Raw genomic sequence first — 23,691 nt, 5'->3', positions numbered from 1 at the left:
CTTACCAAACATCTGTTTTGTATTTAAGAAAGATTGTGGAAATTTTCAGAATTGCTACTCTCTAGCTTTATTTGCCTCCCACGTTGTTCTTCATTGATGTCTCTCGATTACATTATTTTTGGAATGGCAGTTACATAATTATTTTCAATGCAATCTGATGGCAATGTTAGAATACACTGTCTCTGAAACACACTGTGCTCACCCAGGACTGAAGTAGGCTGCCTACAGTTCCTGTGCTGAGCAGAACATTATATCATAATAAAATACCAGGGCTAAAGTAGAAAAGAAACCCAATACAAAACAAAACAACCTTTGCAACCCAAGCAAAGAGCAATCTTTATATGCCCAAGGATAGATTAAGATAAACAAGACATGTGAACATTAATCTTTTCTATACCTCTTAAAAAAAGGATTTATCAGACAACAAAAACAAAGTGGAAATAATATGGTTGATTCGATAGGTCACAGGGTCCTTGTTCTTGTCATCATGATTTTTTTATATACTGGTAAATCAACAAAGTGATCTGTGCTTCTGCTTTGCTATCATACAGAAAACAGGGTATCTACCATACAAAATCTCGCTGTCCATCTTTTATAGGTAAAAAATAAAAATAATCTCCCTATACCATTAAGTACTGGTATTTTGCAGACAAGTACATTGTGCTTTATAAATTATAATATTAGGAGCAACATCATAGATATGCTCTCACTACACAGTCGTCAAGACAAAGTAACAGTGTGGCCCAAATATTAACAATTCTTTTCAATAAGATGTTGTCCTAAAAGCACAGGAATTTTGACAAGTATGATATCTTTCATCAAGTTTGTAAGTATAGTGCTTCTTACAGAATCCATACGGGTCATGAATTAAAAGTATAATCAAAACAATACTTTGTTTATGTACACTTAATCAGTGTATCATAGATAATGAATGCAATAAATATTTTTAAATATATTTATATTTATTATATGGGAATAGAATAGAATAGTTCAGTTGGAAGGGACCTACAACTACCATCAAGTCCAACTGCCTGACCACTTCAGGGCTAAATTTTTGGTCAAGTTTTTACTTTGAAACTATCTTGTTGCTGATTCACTGATATAAAAATTGTTCTCTGAAGTTCAATCTAATTATAGAGGCATCAAATAAAATCTGGGATTACAGTAACATTAAGGCTTGTAGGGCAAAGATGAGAATGTGCAGGGTGTGTGTGGGGGTGCCTGGGCTTTGCTGGCCAAGGTTAAGTCTGCTGGGACAGGTTGGAATCTCCTCTAGGTAAGCACCTTTACCTTTTTCGTGATTTAAGTTCTCTTGGGAAAACTAGATCCTTAAATACCAGAAAGAAAGGTGTAATTCTGTATAATCTTGGATTCTGATGCCTACCAATGGACAACTCCTATGTCTCCATTAAAGCACAAAATTTAATGAGCAACAGGGAGTAAAAACTGAAGAAAAATCTGCTCTTTTTGCTGCCTCTATATGGAGTAATATGAGTTCAACAGAAAACGCTGCTTTTTCCCAACCGGTCATTTTTTACTTTGCCTTTTCTGGGAAAAAAAAGAAAGAAAATGTATTTTAAAAACAATTGAACAATACTAACAGGATATTCCCCATGAATAATACTAGCAGGATCAGACGATTAGAAAGAAGGTATATTCACTCTCATTACAGCTAAGAACATGGAAAATGCCTGTCTTTCCACATGAGTACTGAACTTGCTTATCCTTTATTTTCAGTTCTGACCAAAGTTTTTTTCTTTCTGTTGTTTATACTACCAAGGTTTATGCATTTTCTACAAATGGGGATCTGAAAGAACACAGGAAGTACAGCAAGTGATGGATAGAATAAATTAATGAAACAGAGTTATGATTCTTTGAAAGTAGAAGTTATCTTTTGAGAGATGAGAGGCAGGAGAAGACCAATTCAGACGAGAAGTACACTGTAAGAATGTCATGTAGAAAGACAACAAGAAGAGGAGAAGGCAACTAAGGGGAAATTTCATGGTTCAGGGATGACACGCTAGTAATCTAGTACAGGAAAAAAGGAGAAAAATAGACTAAATTCAGAAATGGAAAGGAGAATAAAACACAGAAGAGAACACACTGATATATTCAGGAACATTACCACCTTCTTATTTTATAATTAGTTGTCACAAAGATCAACGTGTTCTATAAAGCTGCACCTATTTAGGCAGCATACTAGTGAAAAATAATTTTGTATTTTCTTCAGGCTCAAAGTATATGATAAAAGGATCCTTAAGGGAGCCAGGATGTCAGCATCAAATAACTTACTGCAGCTTGATATAGGAGCTAACAACTGGAGCCATACAAAACAAGCAAACAAAACCTTACTGGTAAGCTCCTTTGGAAAGAACAGCTCAGACAGCTCCTAGAGGCAACATAACATATATACCTGCCCAGAGCGTTTTTACAAAAATTTGTTACCATCGACTCTGTACGATTTTTATTGCAGCTTTTGATTTGTGCCAGCAGCTCTTTACAGTCAAGAGTACTGAAATTCACCCAAAGATATTTATGTCTAGAAATGAATCTAGGAAAATGGTTATTTCCATTAACAGTACAGCCAGTAAGTAATTCATTAACAAGACAGAACTATTAATCATACCATTCTGTTGCTCACAAAGGAGGAGAAAATACAATATCCTCAGTGTTGGGTGTTAAAATACAGTGCCTAACAATTTCTTATTGTGACAAATACTTTCAAAGGAGTTCCTTTAGACAAATTCCCATTTGGCTGTACAAGACTCTTGTGCGTCAAACACCTCCAGATTGAAAAGGCAAGAGATGTTTTATTTTAAATAGTCAGAAAGAATTTCCAGCAATAGCAGGAAAATAACCAAATCAATAAAAAAACTGTGGGAGTTACATGGTAATAGCATTCCTTGGGGCTAGAAATTATAGATACATTCACAACATAATATTCCATCTGTGTCATTGGGATACAGCAGAAGCCCAAGGAATACCCTGGAGTACTGACAATGCCAGTGCTCCGTGGATTGCCATTTTGCATGCTGTTTACTTGGAACTGCTCAGATGCCTAAGAACCCTACAGAGAGCAAAAGGCGACAGTTGTTCTATCTGTAAAGTGGGATGTTACAATGTGAAGCTGTGGCCATATCCTACAGTGCATTCCTGAGATGAAATGTCATCCTTCTGTAGTGGAAATGAACACAACCCCCTTACACAACCAATTGGGCAACTGGTAAATAAACTTTTATCCCAACAGCCTCTTCCCTGATCATAACGTTATTGTTTCCTGACTTTTCATTTTCTTCCAAGAGAGGTATCACTCCGGGTTTTCCAAGGACAGATGAAGCCTCAGCCGGAATGCAGAATGATGGGGAAGCTGGGCACTCAGGAGGTGCTGTAACTTCACCTGAAATAAGGACCAGATCTGTTACAGCATTAGTAATCTCAGTTTCCAAAAACTACATATAGTAATTTTGTCTATCTGTCTTTTTATTCCACCCTGATTCCATTTGCACAAATGACTATGGGAAATGGAATTTTTTTCCACTGTAGTCACTAACATGGTAATAATTTTGGCAAGAACGCTTTCACATCCCAGACTTTCTGTGAAACCAGACACATGCAAGTCCTAATACACACTTAGGGCACACCATTTCAACATTTTTTTCCTAATGGTCTTACCCAGATTGATTGAACAGGTATTTTATGAGAGTTCAGTTCTGTTAGGTGGGAAAACAGACAGGCTGAAATGTGCAGAGGTGTAGTGTATTTCTGAAATTAAAGTACATTAATAAAAAAGTATTATAAATTTTGTCTCATGTGGCAATACGTTGACTGACAATGTTCTTTCTCTATGAATTTTCATCTGATGTCTTTCCCCTTTCTCTTCACTCTTGTTTAGGAAAGTCTACTCTCTTGGCTTAAAAATTCTTAAGTATTTGAAGGGATGAAGTAAATGATGTTGTAAATCCACCGTTCTCATCTTGCAGCATTAGCAACTGTTCTAGCACTGGACACTGTATTTTAAATGGATGAATTTTCTTTTGCCATCACAGTGTTGAAACTGGACTCTGCTGTCAGCAACCCATTAGAAAGTATGTACATCCTTAGGAAGGTTGAACAAAGAGATTCAGCTACTGATAGCTGGCAAATAGGACACCCATTAAAAAGATGAAAAGACTTATGATCACGTGATTTTCCTTTTGTGGGTAGTGTCTAATAGCTTACTGACCTCCAAAGGTGAAAAATGCCAGCCTAATGAGAAAATTGGCAATTTTGTGAATCTTTAAGTCAAGCATTTAAGTAGCCCTGAATAACAAAACCATAAGGAGTGCCACAGGGTTTCAGACAAGTGTTCTTTGCCAGGCGAGACAACACAAGATGGAGTAGCTGATTTTCTTCTCCCATTAGGAAAATACACCCCAAAAACATATCACCTGCTAGGATCAAAATGTTTCTGGATTCATTTACTCCATTACCCAAGTGAACTCTCTAGAGAATTAAGCAATAGTTTCCCAGCTTCACATGGACTAAACCTAAAAGCTTGGTAAACACTAGTTTTATCTCACAAACCATAATTTTTAATTGCTAACACACATAGGAAAGGCATAATCCTCCACTGATGATATCATAGTCTACTGCCATGGAAATGACTGCAGTATCATAAACACAGGTTTAAGATGACCTCACTTTCATAGGAAAGAGGGAAATTTCACTGGAATGTGAATGACATAGGGAATAAAAACACATAGATACTATACAGTGAAAAACTCTCTCACTAGCCAATTAAAATATGGAAGATGAAGACGACAACTAGACTTGCAGCTGAACAGAAAAAGGGTTCTCCTGCCCAAACATTGTGTTACTGCTTATGAGTCTTTGAACAGAGAGCTCTCTGAACTCCTGTCAGGGTTCCCCTTTGTAAGTTCACTACACCAGAGAGGAGTGAAAAATCCCTGCCCTGACAGGCTTACAGTTTAACCACAAGAACATGAACAAAGTAGGGCTATAAGAATACAATGTAGGATCTCAAAACAACATTGTAGCTGGAATGCTTCCTAGAATGAGTAAGTACTTCAGAAGTGGGAGGAAGAGAACTCCACAGTCTCTTGAAGCACACAAAATAAGATGAAGTCAGACACAAATGCAGAAGTACAATCTCAGTGTGGCAAGTGCTAAGCATTTTGGCATTGGCTCAGGAAAATACATATATTTAACCTTCAGCTCTGAAGTATTCTGAGAGGCATCAAGCAACTCAAGCACTGGAAGCTGAAATTCATGTGCAAGCTTTGTGTTGCCATGAGCTGAGAATGTTGAGCACTGTGCTGGACCCCAAATTGAGACGAGACAAGAAGCTTGAACCAAGAACAGGGTGTGGAGAAATGTAGAAGGCGATAATGATCTCACTTAAGTAGAACCTTTCATCTTGAAGGATCTCAAAGCAATTTACCAACTCAAACAGACCAGACATTGCAGCTGGTAGGAACAGAAGCAGACAGCTGGGAACTCGTTCATGGGAAGGAGGAGGTAACAGAGGCCTTACTCAGTGCCATATCTTCCAAAATGCTGGTGCTGGGAGAAGATAGCAGGACTAAAACAGAGCTTTTCCCTGGTCCTTGCCATGCAGCCATGTGAGAAAATTGCAGTAAGCAAGCAGGTAGGAAGAGCTGACAGAAAGCGAAGGAAGAAACAAGGCGCCTTTGGACAGCAGGGGACCTGTCACTGTTAGGACTGTAGTTTTCCTGCTTTTTATCTCAAATTTGACTCCACAGACTCTTCACACTTTCTGCAGTAAAACCTTAGGTCTTTCCTACCACCTTTGCCATTTTTAACACCTTCCTTAATTCTCTTTACCTTTTCCCTACTTTTTTACAAAGCAAACTGCCCTTCTTCCTGTCCTCAAACTCTAAATTGTTTTCCAGTGTACAGTAGGGCAAATAGTGCTACTCTCAGTGACTGGGAAGCCAAAGAAATTACTTCAGCTATGGCACTCATGTAGTACAGGCCTGACTGTAGTACCACAAAGGGTATTCTTTAGCTCAAAACCACTACTGAATACATACTATTAAAACTTAACTAGATAAACAAGTCTAAAGAACAAGAGGCATATTAGTTATTGCTGAAATGGAATTGCCTCTGGAAGAAAAGACAGTGCCTAATTACAGCAGACAGTAGAGTAGGACACAAAATGAAGGCACCAAATGAAAGGGCAGGGACATTTCAATTAAAGAGAATCCAGAAAGCAACACTTTTTTTTGTGCTTAACTTGAAAGACATTGTGTGACCAGATTCACATTCATATTTCCCGAGACTTTTAAAACTTCCTCCATTTCCATTTAGTAAGGGGAGGAAAAAAAAAAAAGTTTTCATGGATAAGAGCCAAAGACAAGGGCTGAGCAGGTGTTCTAGTACCACCAGTCCTCCTCAGAGAGGGCCCACAGCATCCTCTGTGGCACAAACAACAGTTTCTTTCAGAAGGTGCCAGCTGGGATCAATGCCGCACTGTCTCTCGCTTGGGGTTCATAACCTTGGTTGCAAATGCAGCTCTTGTAACGGGTTAAAAAAAGGCCCTGGTGGCCTTGCCCTAGTTATTTTGTGTTAATTTAAAAAGTGCCCAAGCAGACATTTTCCCTTCTTTTCCCTCTTCAATATTTTGTCATTTTTTGTTAGAAGAACTTTGTTGGAAGCTTTTCAGGTGTGGAGTATAACACCAAATACTTTTAACATGCCAGAACATTAAACTATGTCTCATCCTAAAATAAACCATCACTCAGATTTTGCTGGGGGACAACAATCTAATTTCAGTTTACAGCAGTGAAAAGCTTCTTTGACATGAATGAGCTTGGATCAGGCCCCACATCAGCAGTGTCTCGGCCACTAGAGATATTCAAAAGCTGTATATGCACAGAAGACAATTTTCTTAGTGAATGACATTACTGAAGATTTCGTCAACTTGATTCTTATCCCATTTTTCTTTTTGGGGCCCCAAGACACAACTTTCTTCCTGCTATGCAAGAGAAGGCAAAGAGAAGTTTCTCTAAACCACATTTAGGTCCTCCAAAATCAGAGTAGAATTTCAAAATGCTGAGCCTGTGCATCCAGCGTTTACTACGCACCCAGACTTTGCTAGGTCAGAAAAGAAGACAAGGGGTAGACAGCGCTGGCTCTGAAATCAAGCCCAGATTTTTCACCTTTACATAAATTAAACAATTCACAGATGACACATTCTCTCATGCCTTGATGCCTTTCTCTGAATCCAGAAGATTAATTTCCTCAACTGGACTAAGCTTGTATTCCTTCACAGTTGTGCTTTCCCATGCTGCTGGCAATGGCAGATTGACTAGAACGAGGAGTGGCTGCTGCAGGGGAAGCATTACAGATAAAAACAAAAACACAAATGAAATGAATTTGAAGGATTCTAGAACACTTTGCTGCTAGGAGAAGCTGAAGAGCAGAAAAAATATTAAACCAAGACAAAACCATTAAAAGTTGGTGACTGTGCGTGCAGGAGAAATGGTGGAAATGAGAACATGTGTGAGATCTGGAAACAAAGCAAAGAAGAAAATGAAGTCATATGTGAGATTTCCTCTGATCACTCAAAAGAAATGTAAGAAAATTCCTCTTCATATTCCCACCACAACCTCCTGAAATTATTGTTCTAAATAACGCAGTTCTAAACAGGAAAGTGCATACATTGCTTTGGACCATGGACATTTCTAATGTGCCAATGAGCCATTTACTTCAGCAGACAATAACCACCACTAGAGACTTAAGATGAAGACGTAGGATCTCATTAGAGATGATACCTTTGCCATTTGGCCCAGGCAGAGGTTGTGCTCAGTTAGCAAAGGTGATGTGATGTGTCCGTCTGGGATCTTTATACTGAGTGTGCTTTTGTCACTGCTGTCTGCCCCAGTTCAGCAACACAGCACTCTGTGTGCACCTCAGTGCCTTCTCCGCCTTGTCTTTCTTCTCCTGCTGAATACTTTTGGTCAATCACTTTAATACTCACGATAATTATTAAGGCTGGTTGTTACAACAGTAGGCTGGAAGCAGAACTTTTACTTCTACTCCCTAAAGGGAGTGAAGCAACATGATGATAGGAAAGAGGTCCATAGAAAATTCTTTAAATTCTGAACATTCTAACAAATATAGTTTTCCAGTATTTGGACTGTGGTGTCATTCTCTTAAGTTAAACTGAAAGGCTGTTGTTGTTGTGACTATCCAAAGACTGTTTTTCCATCTTAGATTTTGTTCTATGCTTGTGCTGTTTTCCATTGCCACGCCAAAGTTTCTTCTGTTTATTGTAATTGTTTTAGTGTGTCTGGCTCTCATTGGTTTATATGTTTAGTCTTGTCCTGATTTAATATGAATTAAAATGCCAATGCCACGACCAGTCTGCAAATATGAGTCAGAGGAGAAATTATTTAAATAATACTATGGATAGTACCCATCTGGTTTGATATCTAGATCATATAGAATAATGCTGTTTTTGTTTTCTATTACTGTTGCCTGCTATTGCCAATGAAGTGTTGATTGTGATTGTGACCACAAATATGTTTTGTTCCTGGTCCTACTAAGCCAAAAGAGTGTGGTTTACTGCATGTATGTACGTGAGGTTGTTTTGATCATATGAAGTTCACTTTAGAAAACCCACATTCTGCCACTGCAGCGCTACAGCACAATGAGAAAAGAATTTCCAATAAGAACAGTGTTTTAAAAGCAAACCATTGGGCCTCTTCCCTTTAGAAGAATTTTAAGACAAACTACCCTTTCTTCTGAATTTGATTATTTCTCAAAATAATCAAATCTGAATATCTGTCTTTAACAGAAAGTCCCTGTCCTTTTCTGCCTCAGTCATTACATAAAATACAGCAAATTTCAAACTGTATGTTTCCATTTCACACAGAGGTTACGCTTCTTTAAATCATCAGTTTATGTACTGAGTAAAACCATTTTGCACTGATTTTTTTAGTGGTGAATCTGGCTACCATATGTCCAGTGGTAGCTTGAAATTTTTCACTACCTTGTCTCTACAGACCTGGGAATGCTTAACATTTAAAGCCTGACACTACCATTTAAAGTCTGACACTCTGAGCTTCTAGCTGTCCAGACAGAAGGACAAGGCTGTATTTTAAAGGGCCAACATGGTATTTTACCAGTTTGAGTTACAACACAGTAACTCAGAGTTTGTGTAGCTCTTACAGAGTCTCAAAAAATATCATTATCTTCTAAGAAGACAGGCTTTAGTGTTGAGCAGTGAATATGCCCATCAAACACAATGTATCCAAAAATGTGTCTGACCTCCTCTGCGTGACTCACAAATTCATTCGGGCTCCTCCAGATGAGTGACAGGCATTTAACATGAACACTGCTATCCAAGTCTCTTGCAAACTGAAACAACAGCACAAATGACAGACAAACTCACAACCCCCCCGAATGCTCTTTCATTCCAGCTGAAAAGAACCCTAGCTTTAAATCTAGAATATGCAGCCCCCTCTAAATCCCAGATACAAAGACAGTCAAGAGTTATGCTCCTGGCACCAATCCTAATCCTAACCCAACAGTTTTTACCACATTTAATAAAACTTTATAGTTTCCTGTTCCACCTAGGTACAACCAAGCCTACTGCTTAGTCCTTTCCGGTAATTTTACACAGATTTTTGTAACCCAAGATAAATTTAAACTATGTCTACACTGGTACTATATGGAGGCTTTTTCCAGATTAAACTCTTGTCAGCTAAACTTAAACACACTCTTTTTCTTATTTTGCTAAGTGTTTGTAGTCCTGTGCTAGTAACAGAAAGAATGAAGCTGTTTGTTGCGAATTAGCTTATCACACACAAAAAGCTCTCCACTGCTCCTTAAAGTAGAGGCTAATAATGGTGAGTCAGATACATGCTTGTGATAGCATTTGTACAATTTAAGAAATCCTCTCAGCTGATTGAAAAATGAAATGGCTTTTCTTTGACCACTTAATCTCAGTGTAACAGCATCTATCGCTACAGCCCACGCTGTAATCTCTGGTTACAGTGTGGCCAGCTAATATGGCTTCAAATGAATGATGCATTCCTATCATATCAGATTTGCAGCCAAAAAAAAATAAAAAAGGGAGTTTTCTTGTTTGTTTGTTTAAGTGTCAAAAAAAGCCCAAAGCTGCAGTTGTCAGAATTTTTTGATTATTTTTTCCTCCACACTTTCAACAGACAGGAAAAGGAACGTCTTGAGGTTAGAGCACCACATTTTACATTTCAGTGCAACGTCAGGAGCATCTGATAGCTCATTCACACATAACGTCAAGATCAGTTCCACAGTTCTTACTCTGACTTACAAGACAACTATTCCTCTTGGAAAGCTGCCATCCTGTTCTGCAGATTACATAAAGCATTAAATCTTTCTGACACAGGTTCTATGATTATTTAAGGGATTTAATTGTTTCTGCAACACAAGTCTATACCTAAATGGTACTTCTCAGCATATTCTTCTAATCACATATTCTGCACTTTCTTGGCCCACAGGCTTTGGTATAATTGCCTGTGGATAGAGGATACTTTTTTACTGCAGAATTCCTAGCAGGACCAGCTGATGCAGTCCAGATACATAAACTTTTAAAGCCTATTTTAACCAAGTCTGCATATATAGTTTAGAAACAGATGTGTTTAAAATAGTGAAAATCAAAGACTGATTTGGAAGTTTACTGGGACTGGTAAGATCAGTTGGTTCAGGTTAGGATTTGCATTGTTGAAAACTCTTGCAATTTTGCTTGAATTCTCCCAATATTTAGTATTCACTATAAAGCCCAGGCTACAGGAACCAAGACCTTTTATGAGCTTCTGTGCTTTAGTTTTTAGAAGACGTTTCCAGACCTTACCTATGTCCAAAAAAAAAAAAAAAAAGACAATTAGACCCAAGTACTTAATTTGAAAAGCAAAATGCCCAGAAAAGGAATAAAAATAAATTAAGGTATTCCTTCAAAAAACTGATGTAATAATTTAAAAAACAGTTTTGGGGTGCAGAGGTGCTAAATTTTTGAGGGCTTCCTATATCCACTTCTTGATCTGTTCGGATACAAACAGCTTGGGAGGCATTCCCTCTGCCCCCCTCCAATCTCATTTCAAAGTGTCACACAAAACGTTGCCTGCAAGTAATCAACTTACAACCTACTGTTTCATGGAGTTACCTTCGGTTTCGTCATACTGTTTCTTTATCGTTTTTCCAGTGGTGACAAATGCTTTGAACTGAAAATGTGTTACAGTTGACCAGCTTTATTTACTTCCACAAAATCGTTTCAGACTCCTCTGCTGGTAATAAGTCTCAGAGTTCACGGTTTCCCGTGCAGGTTACTGTAAAACACTGCTTTCCTGGCCAGGCCAAGGCCGACCCACTCGGCACAGCTGAGAACACAAACCCGAGTCTCTCCTCTCTCCAGTCACAGACAGCTGATCAAAGCTCCAGCGCACAAACACGTTCAAACTTCTCCCCGTTCCCACACTCTTCTTTCAAAGCACTATTTGCGGGCTGACATCACCCGGGCCTAGCCGCCCCCCTGCACAGAATCCCAGAATGGGTGAGGTTGGAAGCGACCACAGCGGGTCACCTGGTCCAACCTCCCTGCTCAGGCAGAGTCATCCTAGACCTCATGGCAAAGGATTGTGTCCAGACGTTCTTGTGCCTCTCCCGTGAGGGAGACTCCACACGCTCCCTGTACAGCCCGTCTCGGTGCGCGGTCCCTCCCCCGCCTCGGCCGCAGCCGCGGTTCCCTCTGCCCGGGGCCGAGCGCTCCGCCCCTGCCATCCTGGCCTGGGGAGGAACGTGACGCCCGCCCGGCTCCAGCCCGGCCGGGAGCCCCCGCTCTGCCCCGAGCACCGCGACGCCCTGCGCTCCGCGACCTCAGGGCCGCAGGAAACCCCCTGGCGGTACTGACCTGACCAGGTCGGTCATGCAGGATCCCACCACCACCACCTGCGCGGCCATGGCGCCGGGCGGCCCCTGGACCCTGCCCCGGACCCTGACCCCGACCCGGCCCGGCCCCGCCGCCGCTTCGCCCGTTGCCAGGGGCGACGGGCTGCCCGCGGGGGCCTTCGCCCGGCAGTGTTGCCCTGCCGAGCGCCTGCTGCCACGGCGGCTCCCCCTCCTCCCGCCTCCCCTGCCCCGCTCCGGCCGCGGCCGAGCCGCCAGACAGCCCGCTCAGGCACTTGCGACAGCCACCACTATCGGGGCCTGCGAAGACCCCTCCGGCCCGGGCGGGGACGGCAGCGGCGGCGGCGTGGGGGGAGCGGAGGCGCGCACGGCGCGCGGCGGGGCGGGGGCGCGCACGGCGGGAGCGGGGGCGCGCACGCCGTTGCCAAGCGGCGAGTTCCGGCCGCCGTAGGTAATGGCGGGGCCGGGGCGAGCGGGACGGGCGCGGGGGGAGGGAGCAGCGCTCCTGCCCCTCCTGGGGCAGAAGCGGGCGAGTTGGGATCTGGCGCCGGGAGGAACTGACCCGGAGTCGGCGGAGGCCGGTGTAAACAGCGGCGCTGGGTTGGGGCGGGGCGGGCGCAGCGCCGCGGGTGGTGGCCCCACCGCCTTCGCACGGGGCGGCCCCGGCTGGGGAGGGAGTGGGGCTGGGCCGGGCCAGGGCCAGCCCGGAGAGAAACGGGAACGCAGGAAGTTCCAACTGAATATGAGGAAGAGCTTCTTTACTGTGCTGGTGACTGCGCACCGGGACAGGCTGTCCAGAGAGGGTGTGGGGTCTCCCTCTCTGGAATTCAGGAACCACCTGGATGCAGTCCTGTGCAGTGTGCTCTAGGATGACCCTGTCTGAGTCGGGAGGTTGGACCAGGTGACGCACTGTGGTCCCTTTCCAGCCTGACCCACCTTGGATTCTGAGCGTTCTCCCGTCCCAGGGCTGAGGGAGGTCAGGGGTGTCCTGGGACCCCGCAGATCCACGTTGCTGGGAGCATTCCGTGCGTGCGTTCGAGCACAGCAGCAGGAGGTGCTGGTGGTGGTGGGTCCCCTCCTTTCCCCACTCACACCCAAACACCCGTTCCTGCCACCCCCAAAGTGAAAACCACACAACCACGTTGCCGACGGCCACGCCAAGAGGGTCAGACAGGAAAGGTCCCCTCGCGCTCCTTTGCCGCCTTAAAGCTTCACTAAATGCCCATAATGCTGTTGCCGGGGGTGGAGGGACAGACTTATCTGTCATCCAGACACTGTCCAGTGCCTGAAGCAGTGCCTGAAGCAGTGCCTGGGACCCCATGGTTACTTTGAGGCATATGTAACATTAGCCTGAAGTTATTCAGCCAGCTGAATCTAAAGGGATCCAACTACTAGTTTCGTTTGTTTCTTTCAAATGCTTTGTTTTGGAAGGGAAACAGTCCAGTGAATTTTGTTTTTGTTAATTCCTTTGAGTTTGTTGGTGTTTGGTTTCCAGTACTGTGGGAAACTTAAGCTAGGAGGAAAAAAAATGTATATGACATCTGAAACTTAAAAAAATGGTACAAATTGTGTTCTAGTTTATAAAGCCCTTTGTTTACAAAATAAATTAGTTTAACTGATATGGCTTATATAGAAGGTATTGTGATTAAAAAAAAAGATACAAAAATTCAGAAAAAATGCCTAACAGTAATGTATATCTTGATTTGACAATATCTGTAAATTTTATTAACAAAAAGATAAGGAATCTCATTCTGCAGTTCATTTTGGAAGGTGCATCTGTTCAACTGTGGCTACCATGTGTATCTCTTATTTCTCACAACTTCGTTCTCATAACACACTCCCCTTAAAATGTGTTAAAACCAGTTCTGAGGTCCTTGTGTATGAGTTTAAGATTTCTAAAAGGATAGCTTGTTTTTCAGCATTTTGTCATGGTTTAAGTTCTTATCTTCCTGAGCCCACCTGCCCCCTGCTTGAAATTACTCTTCCCTACAGCAGGGCTGGCAGACTAAAGTATGTGCCCTGTTTTAGCCGCTCTTGTGCAAAGTGTTTTAGTTTAAACTCATCTTTGTTAGCAGTTCAATGTAAGCCACTGGACTTTGCATTGAAATAGGTCAAGTGTGGGCTTGTGTTCTCTCACTCCCTCTGGGGAAGAATAAAGGTAAGTAGGCAGTAATTTTTGGTTGAAAAGTACCAAACGAGGTAATGCATTACATCGCTGTAGGTGTTTGCTAAGCAAAGTTGTTGCCATTGTCAATTACAGCAAATCATATCTGTGAAGAGAACACATTATATGCCAGGGCATGGATACTTAGTCTTCAGCTTTGCTACCATAAAATGTTGGAGCCAGTGTATTAAAGATAATTACTGTTTTTAGGAAGTCTTACTTTATTAGTCTTTCTGTTTGCCTTAATGTACCTGGCCTTTGTTTTATTCAAATACATTCCAAATAGCAGGACAAACACTCTTTCTTGAGCATTGCTTTGTGTTGCTTCAGTGTGAATGTCTTTCATGAGAATAGAATGTGAAATAGAATGTGAAATTAATGTTGCTCCCAGTTACAGAAGACTACTAGTTTGTAGAATATCCCGTAGTTACTAACTAATACTTGTAAACTGAGTGTGAGAAACAACAGAAAATTGCGATTATGAGTTGTTCACACTCTCTTTATAGAACACTTATTAATACAACAGTCCATATGCAGCATTTTGTAAGAAAGCGAATGCAGTGTGTATTGCTGTTTTTCAATTAAATGCATATTTTAAAAAATATTTTCTAGTGGTCAGAGTTTAAGTATGAGCTCTTTTGTCCCACTGATGTGGCATGTTTATGTTACCTTCAGTCATTTACAGCCTTTTTCTGCAAAACTGCCAAGTTCGGTTAATTTTCAGATGAAACTGTGCCTAAGAATATGATAAAATATGTTAACATTTTAATAGTTTGGTTACCCTTCTTTTCTCCCACTTGTCTTACCACAGTCTGTTGTTGTCCACATACCCTAGTCTTTTTGTGGTGCCATGAGTTAAAACATGTGCATGCTCAGTTTCTGCATTTCACTTAAAAAGCAACAGGTTCTTAAAGGGTGCTAACTTGGTGGCCTGTCTGATTTATCATAAGGTCACGCAAGTGCAGTATTTCTGAAAAAACTGCTTAAATTGTGTCTACATCAGCTTCCTGATCTGTTATGTGAAGGAAGATGAAGATGCTTATCAAAGAGTATGGCAATACCACTGAAGGAGAAGCAGTGTTAGCCTTTAAAAGGCATCATGAAGTCCTAATGAAGTCCAGTGTAAAAGTAATACTGGTTATGGGTACACTAGTGCTATTAGAAATTGCACGTGAGAATATGGAAAAATACTCAAACCCTTGGGCCCATTGCAGTTATTGTAAGTCCCATTGATTTCAGTGGAAGCAGAGGAAATGTGGCTTGTCAATTACAGACCTAATGGAAATGCCCACAAGGAGGTCTAGATTGTAAACTGTCAGGGTGACCCTCAGTTATTTTTCTCTTTCTCAGAGGGATAGGACCTTAATTACAGAAGCCTAGGACATAATTCTGAGTTTCTGTTGATATTGAATAAACGGGCTTCACTGAATACTGCAGAGGTAGGAGGAAAAAAACCTACCTGTTCTTATTTTTAGTTTATAAACCTGTGCACACTTACTGGTTACTTGTAGACCTTTGTGTGCTTGGCTTTTTTTTTTCCTTTTGATGTTTGCAGAGTACGTGTGAATTTACATCAAATAAGTAGGCTATTTTTGGATTTTATTTTTTTCCTTTGCCGTCCCTTTGCAGCTCAAGACAAAAGGAAGGAGGAACGTACTAAAATGTCACCTGAAGTTGCCTTGAACAGAATTTCTCCAGCGCTCTCGCCCTTCATTTCCAGTGTGGTCAGAAATGGAAAAGTAGGACTGGATGCTACTAATTGTTTACGGATTACAGACTTGAAATCTGGGTGAGTTCCTTGTCCAAGAAGAATACCCAGTCCCTCACAGTTGAAATGTCTTTTCAGAACTGGATTTTATTAGGTTCATTTAAGCTCTTCGAATATAGCTGGAGCTGACATTCCAGCTACATTACTTTTTGTCTTACTACCGTTTTTTAGTTTGGGAGACTTAATTTGTCATATTGTTGGCAATAATAATCTTGTTAAAACACTTTCATCGCTGCCACTTGATAGTGCTGGTTTTCAGCAGGGAGATAGTTACAAACATTTTTTCCTGTTGTTTACCACTTACTTACTCGATCTTCTTTGTAATTTAAAAATTGAAGATAAATTTGTATGACCTTACCTGTAGGCATGAATATGCCAAAACAGAAAAAACCCCCCACCCTTTCTTTTATCTGACTTCCCTCAGCTTCAGTATATCAAGTGGCTATAGGGCCAAATGTTTGAAATAGGCCAAGCTCCTTCTTTTATTTTTAATTCTAGAAGGGTTCAGATTAACTTTCAAGTAGTGATAAAATTTTGGGATTCAAAAAAGATGAAGAGACTTCTGTGTTACACACAGAGGTGTGTAACCTCTATGAATAGTACACTGGGTAAAGTAAAGTAGACTTTACTTTAGGCATCATGCAAAGAGGGGAGACTCCCAAGGTGGCTGATAAAAGAGTACTTGAGATAAGACGTGTCAGAAATTGCTTTATTCTTTTAGAGTTGAGCATCTAACAGCACCCATTGATTCAGGTATTTATTTTGAGACTGGAGCTCAGAGCCTGAAATTACTTTTGCTTAAGGTGTCCAGGTCATCTGTTTTGTACAAACTATTGCTTTGTGTACCATTTCAAATGATAGCTAATGCAGTAATTGATCTTGAGATCTTGAGAACCACCACAAACTACTGTTGTTAAAAATTTAGTTCTACTGAAAACTGTTTAATATGCTCCTGTAGGCTGTTTTATTATGGTTTCATGGAGAGCTTGGGAGGTGCTTTTCTGGTGGTTATAGTGCCTTTTCAGGAAGGAGGTTTGAATTCTACAGTTAGTTTGAAAGCAGCCATTCCCTCTCTGTAAGGTTCTGTGACAGAGTACAGATTTACTTGGAGGTCTAAGAAGCCATGACTTTGTAATTAGCACTGACTGGCTTGACATTTAGGCTTGCAAATTATGTAAGACGGGCTAAGCAGTTCTGCATCTGCTGCTGTCATTTCATGCTGGACCTTGCTTACTCTTGAGCTAGTCTTCTAGGAAGGCTGAGATGGGAGCTGTTGAAATCTTGAGAGAAAGAAATACAAAGAAAGTAGAGAGAAAACACAGCTGTAGTTGGTGGTAAAAGTATCAATTTGTTGGGAGGTAGGTAAGAGTTTTGATCTCTGCCCACTGAATGCTTATACTGCCTGCCTGCCTTTAAACAAATAGATTGAAATAATAAAAACCAGTATTTTCTAGCTGACTCTTTTCAACGGTACTTTTAAAAGGTGTCTAACATTTTTGGCCAATGATCTTATCGAAAAATCTTACTTTTGTTATATCCTGAATGTTTTCCAAGACTTTGTTCTTTAAAAACTAAAAACTGCCACCAGCTGCATCTGTCACCCAAACCCAGTGATTCAAATGGTATTGTCACTGTGTTGAATGTGGAGTCTACGCACAAGTAAAGCACCTGACAGAGATTGTCTCATACCGTGTTTAAAGACATAGGCTCAGCTGTATGCATGTGTTAGCAATATTGTTTTTTCTGGTTCTGGAACATAGAAATGAACCTCATTTTTGTGTTGGGGCTTTGTTTGGCTTGAGATTATTAGGAGACGGAGTTGGGATAATCAAGATTCTGCATTTAGTTGAGAATTATTTTTTAAGGGTTTTTTTTTGGTACAGCTAAGTTACTTAAAAACATTATTTTAGACAGGATTAATTAGCGATTACTTGAAATTTCTTTGAAATGTAAATTTCATGCATGTGTGTTTTTAGGAAAGATTTTTGTTGTTTATTACAAATAATTCATTGTTAGTTTATTTATATGAGAAAATTTTGAATTTATGCATCAGGGTGGAAATACGAAGTTCTTGTGATTATTTAGTGCCTTATGATGTCGCTGAACAGGTAAACAGTGTAAAATTTCTTAACATAAGATGGATGCATCACAGTATTGGAGGGAAATCCTTTCCATAATTGAAGATGTAGTTCAGGGGTCTTTAACCTTTAATATGGGAGCCTTTGGTTCTCCATAGACTGTTTCTGAGAGTCCCCTGTCAGTTGATAAATAGCAAAGTCCCCAGCCCACTGTGTTGCTAGAAGATTTAAATTTGTTTTGTGCCTCTAAAGGAAAACTTCATTGGTCTCTGAGAGTTCAAAAATGGCTTGCAGATCGTGGGTCTATTCTCCTCCCCTGCCCTTGCATCCCAAGGATATCCAAACCCCTGTGTACTTTCACTTTCGTTACGCTTTTTTAAAAGGAAAAAATGACAATGCAGATGAAATAATCAGCAGAGGTAAATGTAGGTACCTGATACGCACATGAAGAAACAGAAGTATGAGACGATCATGGCCGGGCTTCACGAACGAAGATTTTGGAAGGGCTCTACTCACATTTGCTACAAGTGTGCTGGTGGCTAAAGAGGCCAATATGAGACAGGCACGTCCAGTTGCAAAAGACACAGCAGAAAGACTCCTTAGGTGGTGTTGGCAAGACGTGATTCTTTCTGCGTTGTCTTTTCTCCTCAAGAGTGATCCTGCGTGCTTTTTCAAAAGCATCAGCTGCGTTATAGATGGTGTGTCTCCAGACCTCCCGATTTGAGGCCAGAGTAGACCAGTTATGTTGATCAATATGGCCCAGGCTGAGATGTTGTTTCAGGGAGTCCTTGTATCTTCTCTTTGGGGCTCCTCTCTTGTGGCAGCCAGTGGCAAGTTCACCACAGAGCAAGATCTTGGGGAGGCGGTGGTCCTTCATCCTGGAGACGTGTCCTGCCCAGCACAGCTGTGTTCTCAGCAACATGACCTCAATACTTGTGCTGCCTGTTCTAGAACAGATGTATTGGTCACATAATCTGACCAGTGGATGTTTAGGATTGTATGGAGACAGCGTTGATGGAAGCGTGAGACCATAGAAGTTGGACATAAACATAGATGTTGAACAGGAGGAAAATGAGGACAACTGTTGTTAGAGAAATGGAGATGGGGTACAGAACATTAATTGCAAAATTCCCTTTAGTTTCAATGGGCTGAAATCAGGCTTTCAACTTAAAAAGCAGAACAGGCAGCTGAGGAAGATGTGCTGGGTTAAATGTTTGAAGTCAAATAAAAGGCAATTCTTGATCTCAAATGAATATGACCATTTTAGAAGTACTATTTGTTCAGAAACTTTGCTTTTGTATAGTGATTGTACATTTATTGACACATGAAAGGAGTTGTACACACCCTCCTTTATACTGTAAAGACTCTGGCCTAGACTGAGTTTATTACAGAATGTGCAGGTATTTTATGCTTTAACTGATGTGTTGTGTGGAAGATTTTTAAGAATAAATAAATACAATCTTACTGTAACCTTTAAAATGTTAAAATACTTAAGGTAAATGTCTCAATAGCTATTAACTTTGAAAACAGAAGTATCTGTAAGCTTAAGGGCCTGCCAGCTGCATGGCTGCTTCACTGTCATGTGCCACACTGTTACTCTTATAGAGAACTATGAGGTACTGTTTCCTGACAAACCAGTGCTTTACAATGTATACCAAACCAAAATGTCCAGACTGATGATCCATCCATTCTCATTTCTCAGGTTTTAGAAACTGAAACCGTGGTTAACAGGAATTAATGGTAACATACTGAATACAGTACTATCTCTAAGGCCTTGCCCATTCAGAGCCTTGGTTTTGATATTCTCAAAAGTGGAAAGAATTTCCTTTTTATTTCACCAGTACAAGATCAAGCTCCAGATTTTAGCCTATCATGTCAGTTGATTTTGATTTGCAAATTATAATTCTATAATTATTTCAAAAGTCAAATCATATGTCAGATGATTTTAGTAAGGAACTTGTTTTGTACTTATTCTGACTTATTGCTGAGACTGACAACTTAGTTTTGTTGTGTTTTATAAACTGTGTATTTAAGAGCTGACGTTAGATTAAGAGTATGAAGTATGATGATATGTTAATTTGCTTTGCTTGCAAGTGTGGGAGGGAAATATGTCATAGTAAGGAAATCCTATTGTTTTGCAGTCTTTAAGTATGTAAATGTTTTATAATAATATGTTACAGTTCCAAAATGTCTGTGTGTTTTACAAACTTATTAGACAGTACCAGTCTCATCAGACACTTACATACATTTACATCTATGAGTAGGACATTCAGGACCAAGTCCTATTTATGGGATATATATGGCCACTGCTGATGCAGAGTGAGTAAAGAAATGTGAGTACCCCTGAAGTGAGTTCAGCAATATGACGTGGGAAGGAAGAAGTAAACTCTTCAACAGAAATAGTAATAAAAAGTCAGGTGGCCAAGTCTTCTTGTAAAAAGGGCTCCACAGTGAACAAAAGTAGAACTGGAGTGTTAAGTTGCATCTGAAATATAGCACTTGCAGCAGCATTGATTCCGGTGATAAGAAAACCCTGGCAGGCATCTCTGTTGCATTAATAAAAGACCTTCTTTGAGATGACAGAGTGGATCAAAGCATTTTGAACTCTTGAATAGGATATTACTTTGTTCTAGACCCAAAGAAAATACTGCTGCCAATTGAGTCAATGCCATATATTGTATCATCCAGTTAATCTCCACTGGTGTCTCTTTGAAATAATGACCCATCTTAATTAGATATTAAAATCTACTCATAACCAACTGAACTGTGGCTGAGGCATTTCTCTTAGCATTTACACATATAATCATGGGAAAGATGTTGAATAGGGAAAAGTGATTATTATGTAGATTTAGAAATAGAGGACATTTTCCTATGTGAAGGGTGTTTAATTGTTGTATAATGTAGAATCCAGTTATTTAAGAGACTGCTGCTTTTCCTATGGTGCGTTACAAGAGTGAAAAACATCATTGTGGTGGTCATTGCCTTTGAGAACTCTTTTTTTCCCTACAGCTGTTCGTCAGGGCCCATGCTTAGGCTTCAAATTATGCTGCAAGCCTATTCTTACTCAACAGACTTGATTTTGTTTTTTAAATTACTTTGATGTGTTCCACCAGGCAAAATTTCAAAATGAATACAGTGATTTAAGGCCGCATATATTAGGATTCCATTTTTTTTAGATATCCACTCATAACAAAATTTTAAATTCCATACTTATTTGGTTATACTTATTCCATACTTATGAGGAGATTAATTGTGGAATTTTTATATAACTGGTTTGTAGTAAACCATGTTGATGTTGGTATTCTGTTCATGCATATGTCTGATTTGCTATTGATTTCTGTCTCTCTGGTTGATACTGAACTATGTGTACAATTAGTTATGATCCTGAAAGAAACCTGTATGAAGAGTGGTCAAAAGAATGTAGTTCTCTCTGGTGTAGATTTTAACATACAAAATCACTATGAAGCTGTAATAAGATATTTATAACTTCATTGCCTGGCTTCCTAGTGAGCAATGATGATTTACTTTTTTGTGTTATCAAGCAGACTGCAATATGCTTTGGTATTTCCCTTTCTTTTGGGCATTTCCCTTTTTAAAATAAATATGCATTTTTATGTGCGTATTTTGGGAAATAATGTTGGGCTTAGCTGTGAAATACTATTACAATACTGTAGCAGTTATTTAAAGCTTTTGCTTGATCTTTTGCTTTCGTTTAATTTAAAGATTCTACTTCAGTTACTTGAGCAAGGTTCACATCCATCAGTCACATTGATGTCTGTAGGTAGGTTTTTTTAACATAGATTTTGTTTATGTGTGAAATTTAATGAATTTGACTCTTCTGAACACAATTACTGTGAAAAACTTTTTAAAAATAATTGTGTTTTGCTCAAAATGTGTACTTCAAAGGAGGTGACAGTTTCCAAAGTGTGGTCTTATGAGTCCTGTAGTCCTTAGCTATGTTGGATAAGTCATAATCTATTACTTTTTCACAGAGTAGGTCATTTCATTCCAGTTTCTGACAACAAATAAATTTCTTCACTGCATAGAATCTTTCTACTGGAAGCTTGTAATTCAAGTAAAATTGAAAAGGCTGAAGCTCTGATGGGACAGTTTGAGAGAGCTGGTGCTGTGGAGCAGCACTTGGAATTCAAACAGCAATTTTAATGTGCTGATCCAGAAAGACTGACTGTCTCCAAGGTTGTGCTCTCCTGCATTTGTTTCTGAATGTTGAGAAAACAAAGGCAAAATGTCTGTCTGATAAAAGGTCTAAGTGTAGCGTATACATTTGGTAATGGTTTTGTAAATATTCTCCACAAAGTCTGGCGTTCTTTTTACACCAGTTTTAAATAAGGTGCTTGAAGTCTTTCAGAAAAAAACACACATGTGTTTGCAAGTTTCAAATGCTATGAGTAAAGAAAGGATTTTAAGAAGTAAGGGTAGCATTATATAATTGAGGTAACTTGGGCTCTTGTTTGAAAGCCTACATACATTTTCCTGAGATTTCTTAAATTTGAATACTGCACAATATGTCTTTGCTGGTATTTTTGGATTGGGACAGTGAGTAACTTCCTCTTGTCTGACCTTGAAAAAAGTGAACGTCATGGCTACCAGTTTTTTTATGCTTTAATAAAAATTAGAAGAAAGTACTTTATACAGGTGACAACTGTTTCTTTTCTGATTTGTTTAAAGAATGGATCACATGATGTAGTACGTATGAGTGTGCCAAATGCTGTTGGAACGATGTACCTTTGCAAGTGTTTAAATGTGTGGTTTTGCTGTCTGTGTCTTGGAAGTTCATTGAAAAACTGGGCTTATGTTATTGTAGGTTTCTGTCCAGGTCTTTCTTCTGTTGTAGCGGATGTCTGTGTTACTTCTTTGTGTTGTGCGTCACTGCAGGAGAAAAAATTCTTAAGACTAAATTTTTTGTTGTTAAGACAACTAAAAATCCAATAGTTGGTACCTGGTCCAATTTCTTTGTTTCCAAACCGTTGCATCACACAGATGCAGCATTTATTTAATGTGATCTGGACAGATCTCTAGAATACCATGCATCTTGGTTGCATATTACGTTTCACCAGAAGATGAGAACAACTGGCTTTTAATTTTTTATTCTTCTGCTTAGTAGAGAAGTGTATATTTTTGGATAGCTGGCTGGTAAATTCTTCCACTCTTACATATGCAATTATACTTCTTGTATGCCTGACTCTCATATGCATATGTGCATACATGGCACAACATTAAATAGCTAATGTACACTTGTGATGAAGCTGAGACAAAATATGACAATTTTTTGGTTTTGCAGACATGGTCTGATGGGTTTAGGGGCTTTAAAAGCATAGCAAATGATCAGAGGCTTTGTCTTGACAGACTGGTATGCAGTAGTGTTGAAGATTTGATTCTGCTACGTTTATTTTACAGCCAACAGAAATCCATGGGAATACTTCTGTAAACTACTTCTGACTATCTCTGTGAGTCAGTGATAATGAAGGAAGAAAACCAGTAATTTTTTAAAACAGTATCTGTACACTATTTTCTGGCTACACAGTCATTCTATAACTGTGTGGGAAATAAAAAAACTGTACAGGTCTTCTTTTCTAATGCATTGATCACTATGTAAGTCTGATTAAAGAATTGAAAGGGAATTTTCATTGTTGTAAGAATATCTTCTGTTGGCATTTAAGTTGACATCTCTTCATTGCTGCTCTTTTAAATGGACCCTTATAAATACTTTGGGACCTCGTGAGCCATCAGTCATGGTGCTCTTTCTTTTG

The 23,691-nt window shown here is 39.9% G+C and overlaps 2 protein-coding genes across 6 annotated transcripts in view; one reads left to right on the top strand and one right to left on the bottom strand.

Annotated features, from left to right (window-relative positions):
* The window catches only part of RBKS (ribokinase), a 70,794-nt gene extending 58,755 nt beyond the window's left edge, over positions 1-12,039 (bottom strand). For all 3 annotated transcript variants that reach the window (XM_027641658.1, XM_027641660.1, XM_027641659.1), the window contains exon 1: positions 11,915-12,039. In XM_027641658.1, coding sequence (XP_027497459.1) covers positions 11,915-11,964 — 50 coding nt within the window. In that variant the 5' untranslated portion in view covers positions 11,965-12,039. The remainder of the gene's footprint in view (positions 1-11,914) is intronic.
* The window catches only part of BABAM2 (BRISC and BRCA1 A complex member 2), a 168,913-nt gene continuing 157,052 nt past the window's right edge, over positions 11,831-23,691 (top strand). For 2 of the 3 annotated variants that reach the window (XM_027641654.1, XM_027641656.1), the window contains exons 1-2: positions 12,295-12,361; positions 15,704-15,863. In XM_027641654.1, the coding sequence (XP_027497455.1) occupies positions 15,736-15,863 (128 nt within the window). In that variant the 5' untranslated portion in view covers positions 12,295-12,361; positions 15,704-15,735. Of the gene's footprint in view, positions 11,923-12,294; positions 12,362-15,703; positions 15,864-23,691 lie in introns of those variants that run through there. The other variant, XM_027641655.1, reaches the window with a different exon arrangement.

The sequence above is a fragment of the Corapipo altera genome, unplaced genomic scaffold (assembly GCF_003945725.1).
Source record: "Corapipo altera isolate COAL_440 unplaced genomic scaffold, ASM394572v1 48b, whole genome shotgun sequence".
Lineage (NCBI taxonomy): Eukaryota > Metazoa > Chordata > Aves > Passeriformes > Pipridae > Corapipo > Corapipo altera.
The sequence above is the reverse complement of the archived record's forward strand: the minus strand, read 5'-3'. Positions and strand labels throughout refer to the sequence as shown.